This window comes from Choloepus didactylus, chromosome 21 (genome assembly GCF_015220235.1).
Source record: "Choloepus didactylus isolate mChoDid1 chromosome 21, mChoDid1.pri, whole genome shotgun sequence".
NCBI lineage: Eukaryota > Metazoa > Chordata > Mammalia > Pilosa > Megalonychidae > Choloepus > Choloepus didactylus.
In genome coordinates this window covers 15,964,364-15,980,628 of record NC_051327.1, presented here as the reverse complement: position 1 = coordinate 15,980,628, position 16,265 = coordinate 15,964,364, and the positions used below count along the sequence as shown (strand labels likewise).

At 48.4% G+C, this 16,265-nt stretch overlaps 2 protein-coding genes and 1 pseudogene across 6 annotated transcripts in view; 2 read left to right on the top strand and 1 right to left on the bottom strand.

The window, feature by feature from the left end:
* GTF2IRD1 (GTF2I repeat domain containing 1) overlaps nt 1–740 on the top strand; it is a 110,853-nt gene extending 110,113 nt beyond the window's left edge. For all 5 annotated transcript variants that reach the window (XM_037814319.1, XM_037814317.1, XM_037814318.1 and 2 more), the window contains one exon: nt 529–740. In XM_037814319.1, the coding sequence (XP_037670247.1) occupies nt 529–597 (69 nt within the window). In that variant the 3' untranslated portion in view covers nt 598–740. The remainder of the gene's footprint in view (nt 1–528) is intronic.
* Nucleotides 741–7,632: 6,892 nt separating this feature from the next.
* On the top strand, nt 7,633–8,440 carry LOC119517885 (60S ribosomal protein L7-like). The gene has a single exon (XM_037814949.1). The coding sequence runs from the start codon at nt 7,633–7,635 to the stop codon at nt 8,326–8,328; it is 696 nt and encodes a 231-aa protein (XP_037670877.1). The 3' UTR covers nt 8,329–8,440.
* A 1,492-nt stretch (nt 8,441–9,932) lies between these two features.
* Nucleotides 9,933–16,065, bottom strand: LOC119518145 (annotated as a pseudogene).
* Nucleotides 16,066–16,265: the final 200 nt, after the last annotated feature.

The window sequence follows — 16,265 nt, the reverse complement described above, 5'->3', positions numbered from 1 at the left end:
TCCTGAGTCCAATTGGCGAGACTATTTAAATACATTTGAAAATGATTTTGAGATTTTTTTTTTTATCTTTTGACCATTTCTCCCTGGAAAATCCGCAAGTTCAGCCCTTGCCTTTATGCTTCATTAATGAGAAATCAACCCCCACACCCCCACTCTGTAGGTGCATAAGTGTCCTCAGAGGGTCACCTCGGAGATCCTCCTGCTGCTTTGGAACGTGGAGCCCGGGAGGGCTGAGTTGATGGGGTGACCACCTGTTCTGAGCTCCTCCTCCACCCCCTCTGGCCCTCGTGTCTCATCCACGTGTCCCAAGGACACTGGTGGGAACGGGTCAGAAAGCTGAGGCCCAGGTGGCCTGGCCACGGGTGACCCTGTGAGCTTGGCCAGTTCCTCTCTCCTCCCCAGGCCTCAGCGGCCCCGGAACAACTAGCACCTGCCCTTCAGCAAGCAGAGCTCGGTGGCCGGGTGGCCGGTGTCCTGGCCGTGCTCCCTGGAGTCCTAACCGGGCCCCTCCTGTCCCCCTCTCTCCAGCAATGGCCGATGTACATGGTGGACTACGCCGGCCTGAACGTGCAGCTCCCGGGGCCACTCAACTACTAGACCTCCACGCTGAACCAGGACCTCACTCAGAAAGACTAAAGGAAATGTAATTTATGTACAAAGTGTATATTCGAATATGTATCAATGCCTTTTAGTTTTTCCAATGATTTTTACACTATATTCCAGCCACCAAGGCCTTTTTAAATAAGTAAAAAAAAAAAAAAAAAGTGCTGGTTTTGATCTCCCTGCGGCGTTTGGGCTTTTGGACCTGGGGGCTGCATCGCCGGGAGGGGGCCCTGGTTTCTGCGGACAGACCTCACTCGTTTCTTCACTGCTGGGACCCTGTGACCTCAGGACACGTGGCCATGGAAGGCAGGGTGCCACGGGCTCGCCCCCCGTGGCCAGACGGTGGCTGGAGCCCCAGTCCTCCAGTTCTGTGGAGCCCACAAGCCAGACTTCGCCTGTGGGAGAGCGGGGCCCTGATGCTTCCTCTCGGGGGTAGGCCCGGGCAGTCTGGGAAGGGAGGGGGCTTCAGGGAGCACAGGGCGAGGTAGGGGACACTTGGCCCCAATAACTGTGGCAAAATCACAAGTGTAGGATGGCCACGTGCCTGTAAGACAGAGTGGGGAGCCCAGCCCCGGGGTCTCACCATCCCTGGAGGAGGGCATCCTGGAGAAGGGGCTTTGTGTTGGTTCTGGAGGGGTGGGGAGGGTTTGTAAGGCTGAGGGCCAGGGGACAGCAGAGGGGTGGATCTCAGCTGTGCCTTGAAAGACCGCTCTGGTGGCAGGTGGGAAGCTGAAGGAAGAGACCAGTCCAGGGGCAGAGAGACAAGACAAAGGGTCATGGCTGTCACCCAGGGCCTGGCACACGGCAGCTGCTCCTTCACTTGACATATTTATGGGGGTCCTGCCCTCGCGGGGAAGGGTGAGTGCTGTGGGAACACCAAGAGGGCCACCCCACCTAGTGCAGAAACAGGAAACACTCCTTGAAGCAAGTTTGGGGTTGGCCAGCCAAAGGGGAGGAGAGAGCAGCGGGTGCCAAGGCTGGGGAGCAAGACTGAGCACGTGGTGCTTTCCAGAAAGGATAAGGAACCCCTGGCGTGCAGGATGTGACAAGACAGGCTGGAGGTAGGACGGAGGGGCAGGGGGCACTTGGTCGGGACGGTGAGGCCTCCGGGGACAGTCTGCAGGCTGTGCCCTGCCCTACACGTGTGCCCAGTTGAAGGGTGAGTGAGGACAGAAATGCAGCCTGGGTCCTGCTTGCCTGGCTGTGCGCCCTGAGGTAGGGCCGCGTCCACTCACTGGAAGGCCTCAGAGACTGGGCAAAGGCAGTTTCAGGAGGGAAAATGAGAACCACAGCAGGGCGTCCCCAGGGGACAGCCATGCCCAGATCTGTATTTTGGAAGGGTCACCTGTCTTGCAAAGAGGAAAACAGGTGAAGGGCAGGACTGGAAGACCACGTGGGAGGCTTCTGCAATTGTTCTTGCAAGACATGGTGATGGTCTGGGGTAGGTGGAGAGAAGGGAACATGAGGGTAACAAGGAGATCAGGAAACAGGACTTGGGGTTCAGTCATTTGGGGGTGCTGGGGGAGTTGAGGTCAGGTTGATCCTTCAGCATGGCTCATTATAATGGTCTGGTCGAGATCCAGAGTGAGGCCTACAAGTCTTCTGGGAGGACGTGAATACTGGGTCAGGTAAGTTTAGTACCAAAACAGTCCAGAAGCTTCTGGCTGCTTTCTGGGTCAGCCCTGTGCCCAGATCCGGGAGAAGAGGGGCAGGGCGCTGTGCCAGCCCTTGGGACTGACTTCCTCCTGGAGACCACAGACACCCCAGGGCCATCCAAACTGTTCTGCTGCTGGCACCACCTCCACCCAGTGGGTTCTCCTCCCTTCCTCGTCCTAGTCTTCCCGGGGGCTGCCAGGCCCTTCCTGCCGTCCCCAGGCTCCTGCCCCGGGACAGGCCCTCTTCCCTGCGGGACCTCCTTCCTACGTTCTGACCACACCCTCTGCCCCCAACATCCCCCACCTGCCTCAAGGCCAGCCTAGCAGCTGCCAACCTGTCCCCAGCCTCCCTCCCTTGAAACTCTCCGCACCCCCCAGTGGACCTCCCTGCCTTAAAGACCTCCCCCACTGTTTCCTTCCCCCTGGTGCCCAGTGCAAACTACTTGGCTCAGCGTTCAAGGCCCTTTGCTCTGCACCCCAATCCAGCCCCTCCCCGTTCCTCCCTGGCTCCCCTCTCCTTTTCCAGGGCAGCCCCAGCGGAGGGAGGGCTCCCAGCCTGGCATCGGCCGCCCATGGCCGGCCTGGGGGATGGGCCTCGCGGTATGCGGGGCTCGGGCACACCCTCCTGTCCCCATCCCCATCCCTGTCCCGCCCGGGTCCCCTCTGCGGGGCAGGCTGAACCAGAAGCGGCCACGGCCCAGGGCTCCCCAGCTGGGGCTGGGGCGCGGCAGGAGCAGAGGGCCGGGGGATGGGCTGGGGGGTGCTACACCGCACACCCCAGCCAGGGCTCCCGGGCCCGGAGGGATTTCTGAGAACAGGAAACTGGATCACCCCGCGCTTGGGCCTTCAAAGCCTCCCCATCTGCTTTCTGTCTCTGCACAGATACGGGCAGTTAAGCGGGTTAGTGCAGCAAGTCCTAGCTGCAGACGGTCCCCTCCAAGTCAGAGCCTCTGAGCCGAGAAGGTGCCCGGTGTTGGTCCCCCAGCCCCTGGCCCAGGAGCCCTGGGCAGTGTGAGGCGCGTTGGGGCAGAGGGATGTGCCCGGGGCGCTTGCCGCCCGCCTTGCCCGCACCCTGCCCAGCCCTGCCCAGCCCTGCCCGGCCCGACGGCGCTCGATCCAGGTGTCCGGGCCCGCGGGCCTTGCTCTCGGCAGAAGAGCCCAGATGCTGTGCATGCACTCTCTCCAGAATCCCAGTGCACTGTACTTTTTAAAGTCATTTGATTCAGAGCACTCATTCTTTAATTAAACTTCATTTGGCTGCCATCTGTCTGGATTCAACATGGCTTCGTGTTTTGCAACTCTAAATGAGAATTGTTACTGGATTTGTAAACACATCCAAAAAAAATTTCACAAAACACTTTTCAAAAGTAATAAATGAGGGATGCGGTTGGAGTGCTAGGAGCTGCATCTTAAAACATTCTAATTGCCGGGGAATGTATTCTGGTGAGAACATAATCATTTTATATACAAATCTTTGTATAAAAATCTGGTATCAATGAAAAGATCAAGATTATAGAAAATGCTGGAATTATATCTGGCTGAAAACAGTAATAAAGCAATAATCAGCGCTGGGGCGAAGCTGGGGCGGAGGCAGGCAGTGAGGGAGGGGCTGGCAAGCTCTCCCCAGCACCTGCTCCCCTGCAGTAGGCTCCCTCAGCACCCAGGGGCCTCCTCTAAGGCTAAGGTGGGTGATCTGGGGGTCTCCCGGCAGGGGCTTGCAACAACCCTGCAAGACGTCTTTTTTAATGGAATCAAACCTTTGTTAGAGGTGGCCCAACCACCAGTCTTCTACCTCCTCTTGGCCCAGACAGAGAAGAGGAGAAAAGATGTGGCATATAAATATATACATTGTGATAACTAAGTATAAATATCACAAAATTTTCCATATTAACCATTTTTAAGTGTACAACTCAATGAATTCATTACAGTCCCAGTTGTCGCAGCCCAAGAGGGCCATGCCAGTCCAGAGGCCAAAGAAGACAACGAGCATTTTCCGATACATGAACTTTTATTCAGGGCTTACTTACAGGGTGAGAAGTCGTGGAGAGATCATGAGGGCTCTCTCAGGCGGAGCAGGCATCACATTTACAGGGAGGTGACTGCGCGATGCAAAGAGGACAGAAAGCCTTTTATAAGGGTTTAAGACAAACGCCTTCCTAAGACTGGGGGGAGCATAGATGCATAAACAGGTCACTCTGACCTGAGGGGTGGTGCAGGATGGACTAGAATAAGAACAATTACATTTTGCTCTTTTTGTGAGACTAAGAGCCTCTCACTTCCTGCCTGCTTGCATAAAGTTACATTTCAAGGTCAATTTACCCTTTTTCTCTTTACTGGCTTACAAAGACAATAGGTTAAACATTTAGCTGCCTAGGTCATGCAGACTGCTGTGCACCAAAGATCTGCAGGCCTGTTTCACTCAGGCCATGGGTTGCCACACCAGTGCTGTGCTATCATCACCCCCGTCCACTACCAAAACATTTTTATCACCCCAAACAGAAACTCTGTACCCATTAAACAATAACTCCCCATTTCCCACCTGTGCTGGTTTGAAGCTGTTATGTACCCCAGAAAAAGCCAGGTTTTTTAATCCATTCTTGTGTGTGCAGATCTATTGGGGGCGGGACCTTTTGATTAGGTTGTTTCAACTGAGATACACCCGCCCAATTCAAGGTGGCTCTTAATCCTTTACTGGAGTCCTTTATGAGGATAAAAGTCAGAAACACAGAGAGAAACACCAAGAGAAGCAAGCAAGGACCCACAGAAGCTGAAAGAGCCAGAACCTGAAAGCAACGAAACCCGGGAGTAAAGGACCAGCAGACGCCGGCCATGCGTCTGCCTAAGTCACAGAGAAACCCAGATGCCAGCATCCTTTCTTCAGAGAAGGTATCATCCTGTTGATGCCTTAAATGGGACCTGTGCATGGCCTTAGAATTGTGTTTGTAAACTAATAAAAGCCAAAAGCCATCACATTTCTGGTATATTGCTTTCCAGCAGCTTTAGCAAACCAAAACCACACTCCACCCCACCCCTGGTAACCTGTAATCTACTTTCAGTCTCTATGAATTTAACTTTTTCTAGATATTTCATATAAGTAGAATCACATACTATGTGTCCTTTTGTATCTGGCTTACTATACATTACTCCACATAATGTCATCAAGGTTCATCCATATTGTAACATGTATCAGAACTTCATTCCTTTTTAACAGCTAAATATTCCATTGCATGGATAGACCACATTTTGTTCATCCATTGATCTGTTGAGGGACCCTTGGGTGGCTTTCACCCTTTGGCTATTGTAAATGATGCTGCTCTGAACATTGGTGAACAAGTTTTTGTTTGAGTCCCTGATCTCAATTCTTTTGGGGTATCGCCTCTTTTAAGACATCTATTTAGTGGCTCAATGACAGCTGAATGCTCCTTGGGAGAATAATATGAATGATGATTTTCCAGTGGGGAAACTGAGGCTCGGGGGTTTGATCCAGGTTTGAGCACACAGAAGTGGGAATGTAGGTAGAAGTTGAGGTGTAGAAGAAAACAAGACCCCAGCATCCCCCTCAAGTCACCGTGTGGTTTGGCCCCAGCCAGCTACTCTCCCATCTCATCTCGGGGGCCTTCTTCACAGCACCACCTTCCTATCTCAGGGGTTTGGGGACACCTTTTTCATTTCCTCAAACTGGCCACAGCCTGGACCTCCCTCCTCTCTCTCCCAGCTCCATGTGGCAGTTCCTTCTTGTCTTCTACATTTAAACGTCACCTGCTTAAAAAGCCCTTTCCAGACCGCCAGTCTAAAGAAGATACTGCCACCTCATCATTTTTCAATTTCATTTTTTCTTTCCCCACCATTTTATTCCTAGCATTTGTAATATCTTTATGTTCTGGGTAATTATTTTCTGGTTACCTCCCCTGCTTATAGTATACGCTTTATGGTGGAAGGTACCATATCCCTCTTGTTCACCATCTTATCCTAACACCTGCCATAGAACCTGGGACATAAGAAGTACTCAATAGATGTATAGATATAAGCCAAATGGATGAATAAATAAACTGCTCTCCACAAAGAGTAGAAAATGAGTGATCCCTTGCTCTCTAAATCCTCCTTCCACAATGATTCCAGAAAACTTGCCACCGTTACCCCATCTCCAGAATCGATCTATGGATGAACCGTGACTAGGGTCTGTTTTTCCAACCATTAAAGCTTTCCTTCCAGGCGAAAGGGGAGTGTTTGGGGAAAAAAGGGTCAATATTTTGTAATGTGAAACATATCTCAATAAAGATGTTTTTAAAAAAGAAAAAGCTTGCTTTGTTTCTTGCCATTAATTTGAACTACCAAAATCCTATATGTCAACATCAATGTCCCCTAAAACAGCCCACCTAATAGCTGGGACTCAGGAAGCACTAGACGCAAGACATTACAAAAACATTGCCTTGTCTGCACTTTTGCAGATAATAGTAAAAGTATTATATTCTCAACGTCTACATCACAGCCAACACGAAGACCTTTTTGTGCACCATCAAGCTTTACAACCCGACAAACTAAATATGATTTCCTCATTTTACGGATGAAGAATTTGAGATTCAGAAAGCTAAAGGGCTCTATCCAGGATTACACAACAGGGAAAAATTAATTAATACCAAGACAGGATTCAAAACCAGGGCCCCCTTCTCTCTCTCTCTAAGCCCACGCAGCAGGTGAACTCACTGCCCTCTCCTCTACGTGGGACCCAACTCCCAGGGGTGTAAATCTCCCTGGCAGCACGGGATATGACTCCCGGGGATGGATCTGGACCCGACATCATGGGATTAAGAAAGTCTTCTTGGCCAAAAAGGGGAAGAGAAGTCAAACAAAATAAAGTTCAGTGGCTGAGAGATCTCACACAGTTCGAGAGGTCATTCTGGAGGTTACTTTTATGCACTATATAGATATCCATTTTTAGTTTTAAGTGTATTGGAATAGCTACAAGGAAATACCTGAAACTGTTGAACTGCAACCCAATATCCTTGATTCTTGAAGACAATTGTATAACTATACAGCTTATAGTGTGTGACTGTGTGATTGTGAAAACCTGTGGCTCCCACTCCCTTTATCCAGTGTATGGACAGATGAGTAGAAAAGTGGGGAAAAAAGGAAGTGAATAATAGGGAGGTATGGGGGGTATGGGATGTTTTGGGTGTTCTTTTTTACTTTAGTTTTTATTCTTACTCTTTTTTTCTGGTAATAAAAATGTTCAAAAATTGTGGTGATGAATGCACAACTATAAAATAGTGCTGTGAACCATTGATCGTACACTGTGGATGACTGTATGGTTGTGAATATGTCTCAGTAAAACTGAATTAAAAAAACAAACAAACCCTCTTTTCCGGCTGGAACCATGGAGGGTGTCGAAGAGAAGAAGAAGAAGAAGGTGCTGGCTGTGCCGGAAACCCTCAAGAAAAAGCGAAGGAATTTTGCCGAACTGAAGATCAAGCACTTGAGAAGGAAGTTTGCCCAAAAGATGCTCCGAAAGGCAAGGAGGAAGCTTATCTATGAAAAAGCCAAGCACTATCACAAGGAATATAGGCAAATGTACAGAACTGAGATTCGAATGGCAAGAATGGCAAGAAAAGCTGGCAACTTCTATGTACCTGCGGAACCCAAATTGGCATTTGTCATCAGGATCAGAGGTATCAATGGCGTGAGCCCAAAGGTCCGAAAAGTGTTGCAACTTCTTCGCCTTCGCCAAATCTTCAATGGCACCTTTGTTAAGCTCAACAAGGCGTCAATTAACATGCTGAGGATTGTGGAACCATATATTGCATGGGAGTACCTGAACCTGAAGTCAGTAAACGAACTAATCTATAAGCGTGGTTATGGCAAAATCAATAAGAAGCAGATTGCCTTGACAGATAACTCTTTGATTGCACGATTGCTTGGTAAATATGGCATCATCTGCATGGAAGACCTGATTCATGAGATCTATACTGTTGGGAAACGCTTCAAAGAAGCAAACAACTTCCTGTGGCCCTTCAAATTATCTTCTCCCAGAGAGGGGATGAAGAAAAAGACCACCCATTTTGTAGAAGGGTGAGATGCTGGCAACAGGGAAGACCAGATCAATAGGCTTATTAGAAGGATGAACTAAGGTGTCTACTATGATTACTTTTATAATCTGGTCAGTTAATAAACAGTGATTGCTTTCAAATTAAAAAAAAAAACAAAAAAAAAAACAAAAAACAAACAAACAGGGCCACCTGACTCAGCCCACTGAGCCGTGTCCCCAGTGGATCTCGCACACAGCAGCCCCTCTAGGCCCGAGACATAGCCAGGGAAGGAAATGTGGGGCTGCTGGGGAGCATCTTTTCCAGTTTCCCCCTTGTTTGAAGGAGAATAATAGAGGTACATTTGCAAAGAAAAAAAGAAATGGGTGCCAACTAGTTCTGGTTTGCTCCCACCAGATACTACAGTCTACAGGAAAAGACTATCAACCAGGAGCCGTGCTGGAAGTACCAGACATGCAAACACAGACACACACACAACTATTAGTATTACACAATCCCCAGTAAGAGCACAGTGCTTAGTTCATGGATATTAAGAACTTGGCATCTGAAAACGGAAATAAAGTGATGAACAGGCATCCTCACCCACAGTTCCAAATGTGCACCATCCCTGCTTAAGCCAACCCTGCTGCCTGCACTGCCTCAGGGAGAAAATCCTCACTCTGGCATCTGAGATCCAGCCCCACTCACTCAACCCCTTCTGCATCTCCTGGGGTGTCTTAGGCTCCAGCCAAGCCACACCCCCTCACTGTCCCCGGAACATTCTAGGACCTCTCACACCTCCAGGCCTCTGCCCAGGCCTTTTGCCTGGCTGCTTTGCTCCTTTCCTCTGCCTGACAAACTTCTCAAACTTCTGCACCTGCTTTATCACCCGCTGATGGGTCACCCCCCCTGCACAGCTTCCTCAAGTCACCCAGTGTTCTTTTCTCGGTGCCATTTGTAAACGGCTCTGTATTAGCCAGGATTCTCCAGGAAAACAGAACCAAAAGGATATATATGTGTAAATATTATAAGATTTTTACAGGAATTGAGTCACGTGACTGTGGAGATTGGCAAGTCTGAATTCCATAGGGCAGACCACAAGTTGAGAACTCCAATGAAGGTTTCCGTGAATTTCCCAGGAGAAGCTGCTGGCTGAAGGAGGGATAGAAATTCTCCTTTCTGACTGCTGAAAATTATCAGTTCTCCCTTTAAGGCCTTCAACTGATTAGACAAGACTTCTCTGATTGCTGAAGGCAATCTCCTTTGTTGATTGTAGATGCAATCAACTGACTGATGACTTAAGTCCACAAAATACCCTCACAGTAACCATCAGGCCAGGGCTTGCTTGACCTAACTATTGGACACCAAAACCTAGCAAGTTGACACAAGAACTAAACCCTCACAAGCTCTTACAGTACTTAACAAAATCTGTTATTGTCCCCTGCAAAATAACCTATTGAACACACAGCCTAAAAACACAAGCTCATGATATCTCCTAAATAACCTCCAACAAAAAGAATGTCCTTCTCATCTCCATAGCCTTCCGGACTTCACACTATGAAGTCTTTGAGATACTGGACTTCCTGGCTCAGGAAATCTGTCTTCCCCCTGCAGTCCACCCCCCCCCCTTTTTTTTAATGAATAAGGCAATTTATTAAACCAACATCATTTTTCCTGTTTTTTTGTTTGTTTTGTTTTGTTTTTTATTGGCAGCTGCCATCTGTCAGCTGTTCTGTCCAGATCTTTCTGTCCCTGTGGTTCCCACGGTTTGGAGGACCCGGAGGGCTGAGTTCCTGGACCGTTGGCCTACGTGGCTGGGCATGACACCATATTGCTAACGTCCCTGTAGATCTTGGTCATGGAGCCAGCCCAGCACTGTCCTGGAGGTACAGGTGCCAGGCTGTGGAAGCAACTCGAGTGTAGAACCAGTTCTCATAGGAGGGAGAAAACCTTTTATGCTTGGCCCGCTTGACTGGATCTACCCATCTGGGAACTTTCTGCTTCCCAGACATTTTGCAGAAGGCTGCCAGGGCTCTGGCGAACTCTCACTGGTTCACGTCTTTTACGGCGACTCCAGGCTGCCAGCCAGGGGAACGTTTCTTCTTGTTGTTGTTTTTCCCCCAATAATTTATTTGTTTTTAGTTGTGGGAAAATATACACAACATAAAAAATCATTTTAACCATTTTAAATGGTTAATTCTGTGACATGAAATACATTGACAATACTTGAAAACTTTCACCACTGTCTGTTTCCAGACTATTTTCATCAACCCAAACCAGAATTCTTACTCATTTAGCAATAACTCCCATTCCCACCTCCCTGCACCCTTGGTAATTACTATTCTGCTTTCGGTCTCCATGAATTTGCGTATTCTAAGTATTTTATACAAAGGACGTCAGAAATATCTGTCCTTCTGTGTCTGGCTTATCTCATTCAACATGATGTCTTTAAGGTACCAAGTGTCCTAGCCCTTCACTTCTTTTTCATGGCCGAATAATATTCCATTGTATATATAGGCCACATTTTGTTTCCCCTTTCATCTGTTGACCCGCATTTGGGTTGCTTCCACCTCTTGGGTGTTGTGAATAATGTTGCAATGAACACTGATGTACAGATGTCTGTCCAAGTCCCTGCTTTTAGTTCTTTGGGGTATATACCTAGAAACGGAATTGTTGGGTCATATGGTAATTCTGTTTTCCACAGTGGCTGCACCATTTCACATTCCCACCAGCAATGTACAAGGGTTCCTATTTCTCTACATCCTTGTCAACACTTATAATTTTCATTTTTTTAAATAATACCCATCCGTGGGGGTGAAGTGGTATCTCATTGTAGTTTTAACATGCATTTCTCTAATAGCTAATAATGTTGAGCGTCTTTCATATACTTATTTTCCATTTGAATATCTTCTTTGGAGAAACGGCTATTCAAATCATTGGCCCTTTTTTTAATTGGTTTGTTTGTCTTTTTGTTGTTGAGTTATAGGAATCTTTTATATTTTCTGGATATTAAACTCTTATTAGATACACAGTTTCCAAATATTTTCTCCCCTTCTGTAGGCTGTCTTTTCACTTTCTTGATAATGTTCTTTGATGCCTGAAAGTTTTTAATTTTAATGAAGTTCCTTTACCTATTTTTTCTTTTATTGCTTGTGCTTTTGGTGCAAAATCTAAAAACCAGTTGTCTATTAAAAGGTCCTGGAGATATTTCCCTATATTTTTTGCAAGAGTTTTATAGTATTAGCTCTTATATTTAGGCCATTGATCCATTTTTTAATTAATTTTTGTATATGGTGAGATGTTGGGGTACCACATTTACTCTTTTGCATGTAGATTTCCAGTTGTCCTGGCAATGTTTGTTGAAGAGACTTTTATCTCCCCTTTGAATGGACTTGGAACCCTTGTCAAAAATCAAAACAGATGTGTGGATTTATCTCTGGACTCTCAATGCTATACCACTGGTCCATATGTCTAACTTTATGTCAGTCCCACACTGTTTTAACCACGTCTCTTTGTAGAAAGTTTTGATATCGGGAAGTGTGAATCCTCTAACTTTTTGTTCTTAATTTTCAAGATGGTTTTGGCTACCCAGGGCCTCTTGCGATACCATATGAATTTGCTTTTCCATTTCTACAAAAATAGGTGCTGGAATTTTGATAGGGACTGTACTGAATTTGTAGATTGCATTTGGCAGAACTGACATGTAAACAATATTAAGTCTTCCAATCCACGGACATGGTTGTCATTCCATTTACTTAGGTCTTCTTTAATTTCTTTTAGCAATGTTTTCTGGTTTTCAGTGTACAAGTCTTTCACCTCCCTGGTTAAATTTATTCCTAAAAGTATTTTATTCCTTTAAATGCTATTGTGAATGGAGTTCGTTTCTTGATTTCCTTTTCAGATTATTCATTACTAGTATATAGAAACCCAGCTGACATCTGCAGGTTTATTTTTGTCTGAATTTATTAATTAGTTCTCATAGTTCTCTTGTGGATTCTTCGGGCTTTTCTATATATAGGATCATGCTAGGTGCAAATAAGGATAACTTGACTTCTTCCTTTCCATTTTGGATGCCTTTTGTTTCTTTCTCTTGCCTGATTGCTCTGGCTAGAACTTCCAGTACAATGGTGAATAGCAGTGGTGACAGTGGGCATCCTTGTCTTGTTCTTGATCTCAGGGGGAAAGCTTTCAGTCTTTCACCATTGAGTATGAAATTTGCTGTGGATTTTTCATAAATGCCCTTTATCATGTTGAGATTGCCCTCCCTTTTGAAGCTGTTTCTTCTTGTCCCTCTCCTTCTCCTTCCTCTTCTCCGACTCTCTATCCTCCCACAGAGTTCTCCCTGTGAGTCTGCCAGCCCAGTGGCTGCAGTCTGGTTCAGCTCCCCTTGCTTGGGCCTCCTCCCTTCTGGCTCTTTTCCTCTGCTGTGTCCCCCCGCCCCTCATAAAAGGAGATGCTCATAGATCTGGGGGTGCAGAACCCCCCTCACATTCGGGAGGAATGTGCAAAAATAGCTGCGGAATTTCGATAGGGACTCCATCCCATGGAGATGGAACTCAGGGCCCACACGTTTGCCTCCCCCATTGTCTGAGGAGCTTCCAAAGAGGTGGTTTGAAGTGGATCAGAAAAGGGGACGGGCAATCAGAGGTTGAGGGAGCTAAAGGTTCATCTTCAGACAGGGCCACACAGACTGGCTTGAGGGTCATGAGGTGAAGACTGTCTTCCTCCAGGGGCCATAAGCCCCACTGGCTTATTTATTGATTTACTTATTCACTGAATGAGCATTCTGGAAGCATCTACTCTCTGCCAAGCACTGTGTTAGGTGGACTGGGTATAAAGACCCTGTTTCTCCTGGTTCTGAGGGGCTGGTGGGGGACATGGGGAGTGAACAAGTAAACATGAATCTGCAAATTAAGGAAAAGGTTCTGAAGGGCACTAACAAGATGCAGTGACAAGTGGGGGTCAGGGGTTACCAGGGAAGGCCTCTCTGCAGAGCTGACACTGAAGCTGAGTCCATAAGGCTTAGCAGAAGTCAGCCAGGCAAGAGTGGGAGAAGGTCAAACCCTCCACGCAGAGGGACAGGCTGTGCTGGCCCTGGGTTGAGAGAAGCCTGCATCTGGAGCTGGGACGAGGGCTGCTTTTTCCCGTGAAGGTGAAAGGGATGTTGTTGCAGAAGGAGCAGAGGCCAGGCTGGGAAAGCCTCCAGAAGTCAAACTTCATTCAGAGAGCATTAGTCAAGGGAGACATGACCCAACAGATTTGTAAAAACAAATCCCCCTGGCTGTGGGTGGAGAATGAGTAGGCTACCCACCTGGTCATCCAAATCAATTCCCTCCTTCCATTTTTTTCCACCATCCACCCATGCTGGAAAAAGCAGGTGGTGGTGACACACCAACCTCGGCCTGCCATGGGAAGGTGCCCACCTCGGTTTCATCACCTGCCGGCCTAGCGAGTCTGAAGGCCATGGGCACTTGTAGGTGGGCATCTGGGAGACCCCAGTTTGCCTCAGCCCTTCCCAAAGGGTCCAGGGGAGAGCAAGTCGCTCCATAACACCCTGCAGGTCAGCTCAGCACAGTTCAGCTGGGGAAGGGCCATGGCAGGGCAGCAGCACGGTCACCTGTAGGCGGTCCCTGCAGGTCCCCCAGCGGCCACAGGGATGGGCAAGAGGACAGGTGTGGGGGCCTAGCAGGGGCTGAACAGGTCTCCATCAGGAGGAAGGAAGCGGGAATTCTGTTTCCCTGGATGGGGGTGATCGTGTAGGTGTCTGCAGCCTCTCCATGTGGGCTGCTAGGGCGAGGGCATTGAAGAAACGAGTGTGTGAGGCCAGAGAATCCAGAGCCTGGGATCCTTAAAGAGGAGGAGCCCTGAGCCCAGGGAGACCAAAGACCTGCCCCGGTGGGTCCGAGGAAGTTGGTGGCCGTGGTGGCTCAGAGTTACTTGTCCTAGCAAAACATGTTCTTCAACTGAATCCATTCCTGTGGGTGTGTGCCTGGTGTTAGTTAGGGTTCTCCAGGGAAACAGAATCAACAAGAGAGATCTGTAAATATAAGATTTTATAAAAATGTCTCACGCAACTGTGGAGATGCACGAGTGCAAATTCCATAGGGCAGGCAGAGAACTGGCAACTCCGATAAGGTGTTTGATAAACTCCTCAGGAAATGCTTTGCTGGCTAGCTGGAGAAGAAGTGAAGGTCCTCTCTCTCTCTCTCCCTTAGAAGTCTTCAACTGATTGGATTAAATCCAGCTGATTGAATTCTCTCATTGCGGAAGACATGCCCTTCGTTGATGTAATCAGTCACAGATGCAGTCAGTTGACTGATGATTTAATAAACCAGCCTTCTGGTTTCTTGACCAGCCACAAATGTCCTTGCAGTAATGGTTAGGCCAGTGCTTGCTTGACCAGACACCTGGGCACCATCACCTGGCCAAGCTGACACATGAACGTAACCATCAGAGCCCACTGGGAGTAGGACTTTTTTGATGATGTTACCTTAGTTAAGACGTGGCCAGGCTCAACCAGGATGGGTCTTAATCCTATTACTGGAGTCCTTTATGAGCAGAATGAAATTCAAACAGAGATAGAGAAAGCCACAGAAGCAAGAAGCTGAAATTCAACAGAACCGGAAGAGAGCTGAGAGGCCAACAGAGGCTGCTATGTGCACCGCCGTGTAACAGAGAAGCCCAGGACCAGGGATCCCCGGCAGCCAGCCCCAGAACGCCAGTCTTTGGGGAGAACGCATTGCCTCGAGGATACCTTCATTGGGAACTTTTCCTGGCTTCAAAACTGTGAGCCATCAAATCCCCATTGTTTGAGCCATCCTTTTACAAGGTATTTGCTTGAGCAGGTGTGGGAATAGTGACTGGCACCCAGGTGGCCCCACCCAGCCCGGCCCTCAGGCTCTGGGCCCACAGGGTGGGGGGTGGGGGGGGTGGGAGGAGGTCCCCCAACCCGCAGACACAGAGGAAAAGCAGGTCTCTCCATAGGGTATTTTGGTTTGTTTTCTTTTCTTTTCTTTTCTTTTCTTTTCTTTTCTTTTCTTTTCTTTTCTTTTCTCTCCTTCTTTTTCCTTTCTGGGAAATCTGATTAGAAGTTTGAAAGCTGAGCCATCTCAAGATACGGTTGCCTGAATTAGCAAATAAAAACACTGGCTGCTCTGTTAAATTCAACTTGCAGATAAACAAGTAATTTTTTTAGTGCAAGTCATTTCCGTGCAATATCTGGCACATAACTTCAACGGACGAGCTATTGGTTGCTTATCTGAATTTGGATTTAACTGGGAGACCTGTATTTGATCTGGCAACCTGCCGTAGGAGCCGGGACGGTTTTCAAAGAGGCTGGGGTCATCTGATCCCTGGGTGACGCCTGCAAAGAAAAGGCTCTGGAGAGCGAGAAGGAGGCAGAAGAAGCGGCCCCGTCAGCAGTCAGATCCAGTTTCAGGAAAATGGCTGGTCACTCGGCTGCCTCCCCAGGAACCCAGTGGGGAGCACTGGGGTGCACCTTGAAACAACCCCAGCTGCTCTCTGCTGGGTCCCCGCCTGCCTGAGCTTCTCAGAGCAGAAGCAATGCAGGCGAGTGCTCTAAGATGTGGCGAGACCAGTGAGGACGCTGCTATGGCAGCCAGAGAAGACAGGAAAACCCCAGCTGCCACAAAAGAGGATGTAGGAGCAAGGTGGCAGCTGTGGGCGGTGGACCAGGCTAGCAGCACCCTCCTCCCTCACTCTGCAGCAGAGGCCAGTGACCGGGCACGGGGGAGGTGCCTGAGGTTGCCGGAGAGGACGTAGATCATGTTCATAGCAGGATTTTGGTTATCGCTGCACACCTGTCCCCTGTGGGCCCCAGCCCTGCACAGGAGCATGGACGATGGGATCCACTGCAAGCTCAGGCTCCCAGAGCAGGGAGGGTAACTGGGATTCACTCCTGGGGTGAAGGGGACCCCCTTCTGGGCAACCCGGGACAAGGGCTTCCTGCAACCACAATCCTTCCTCC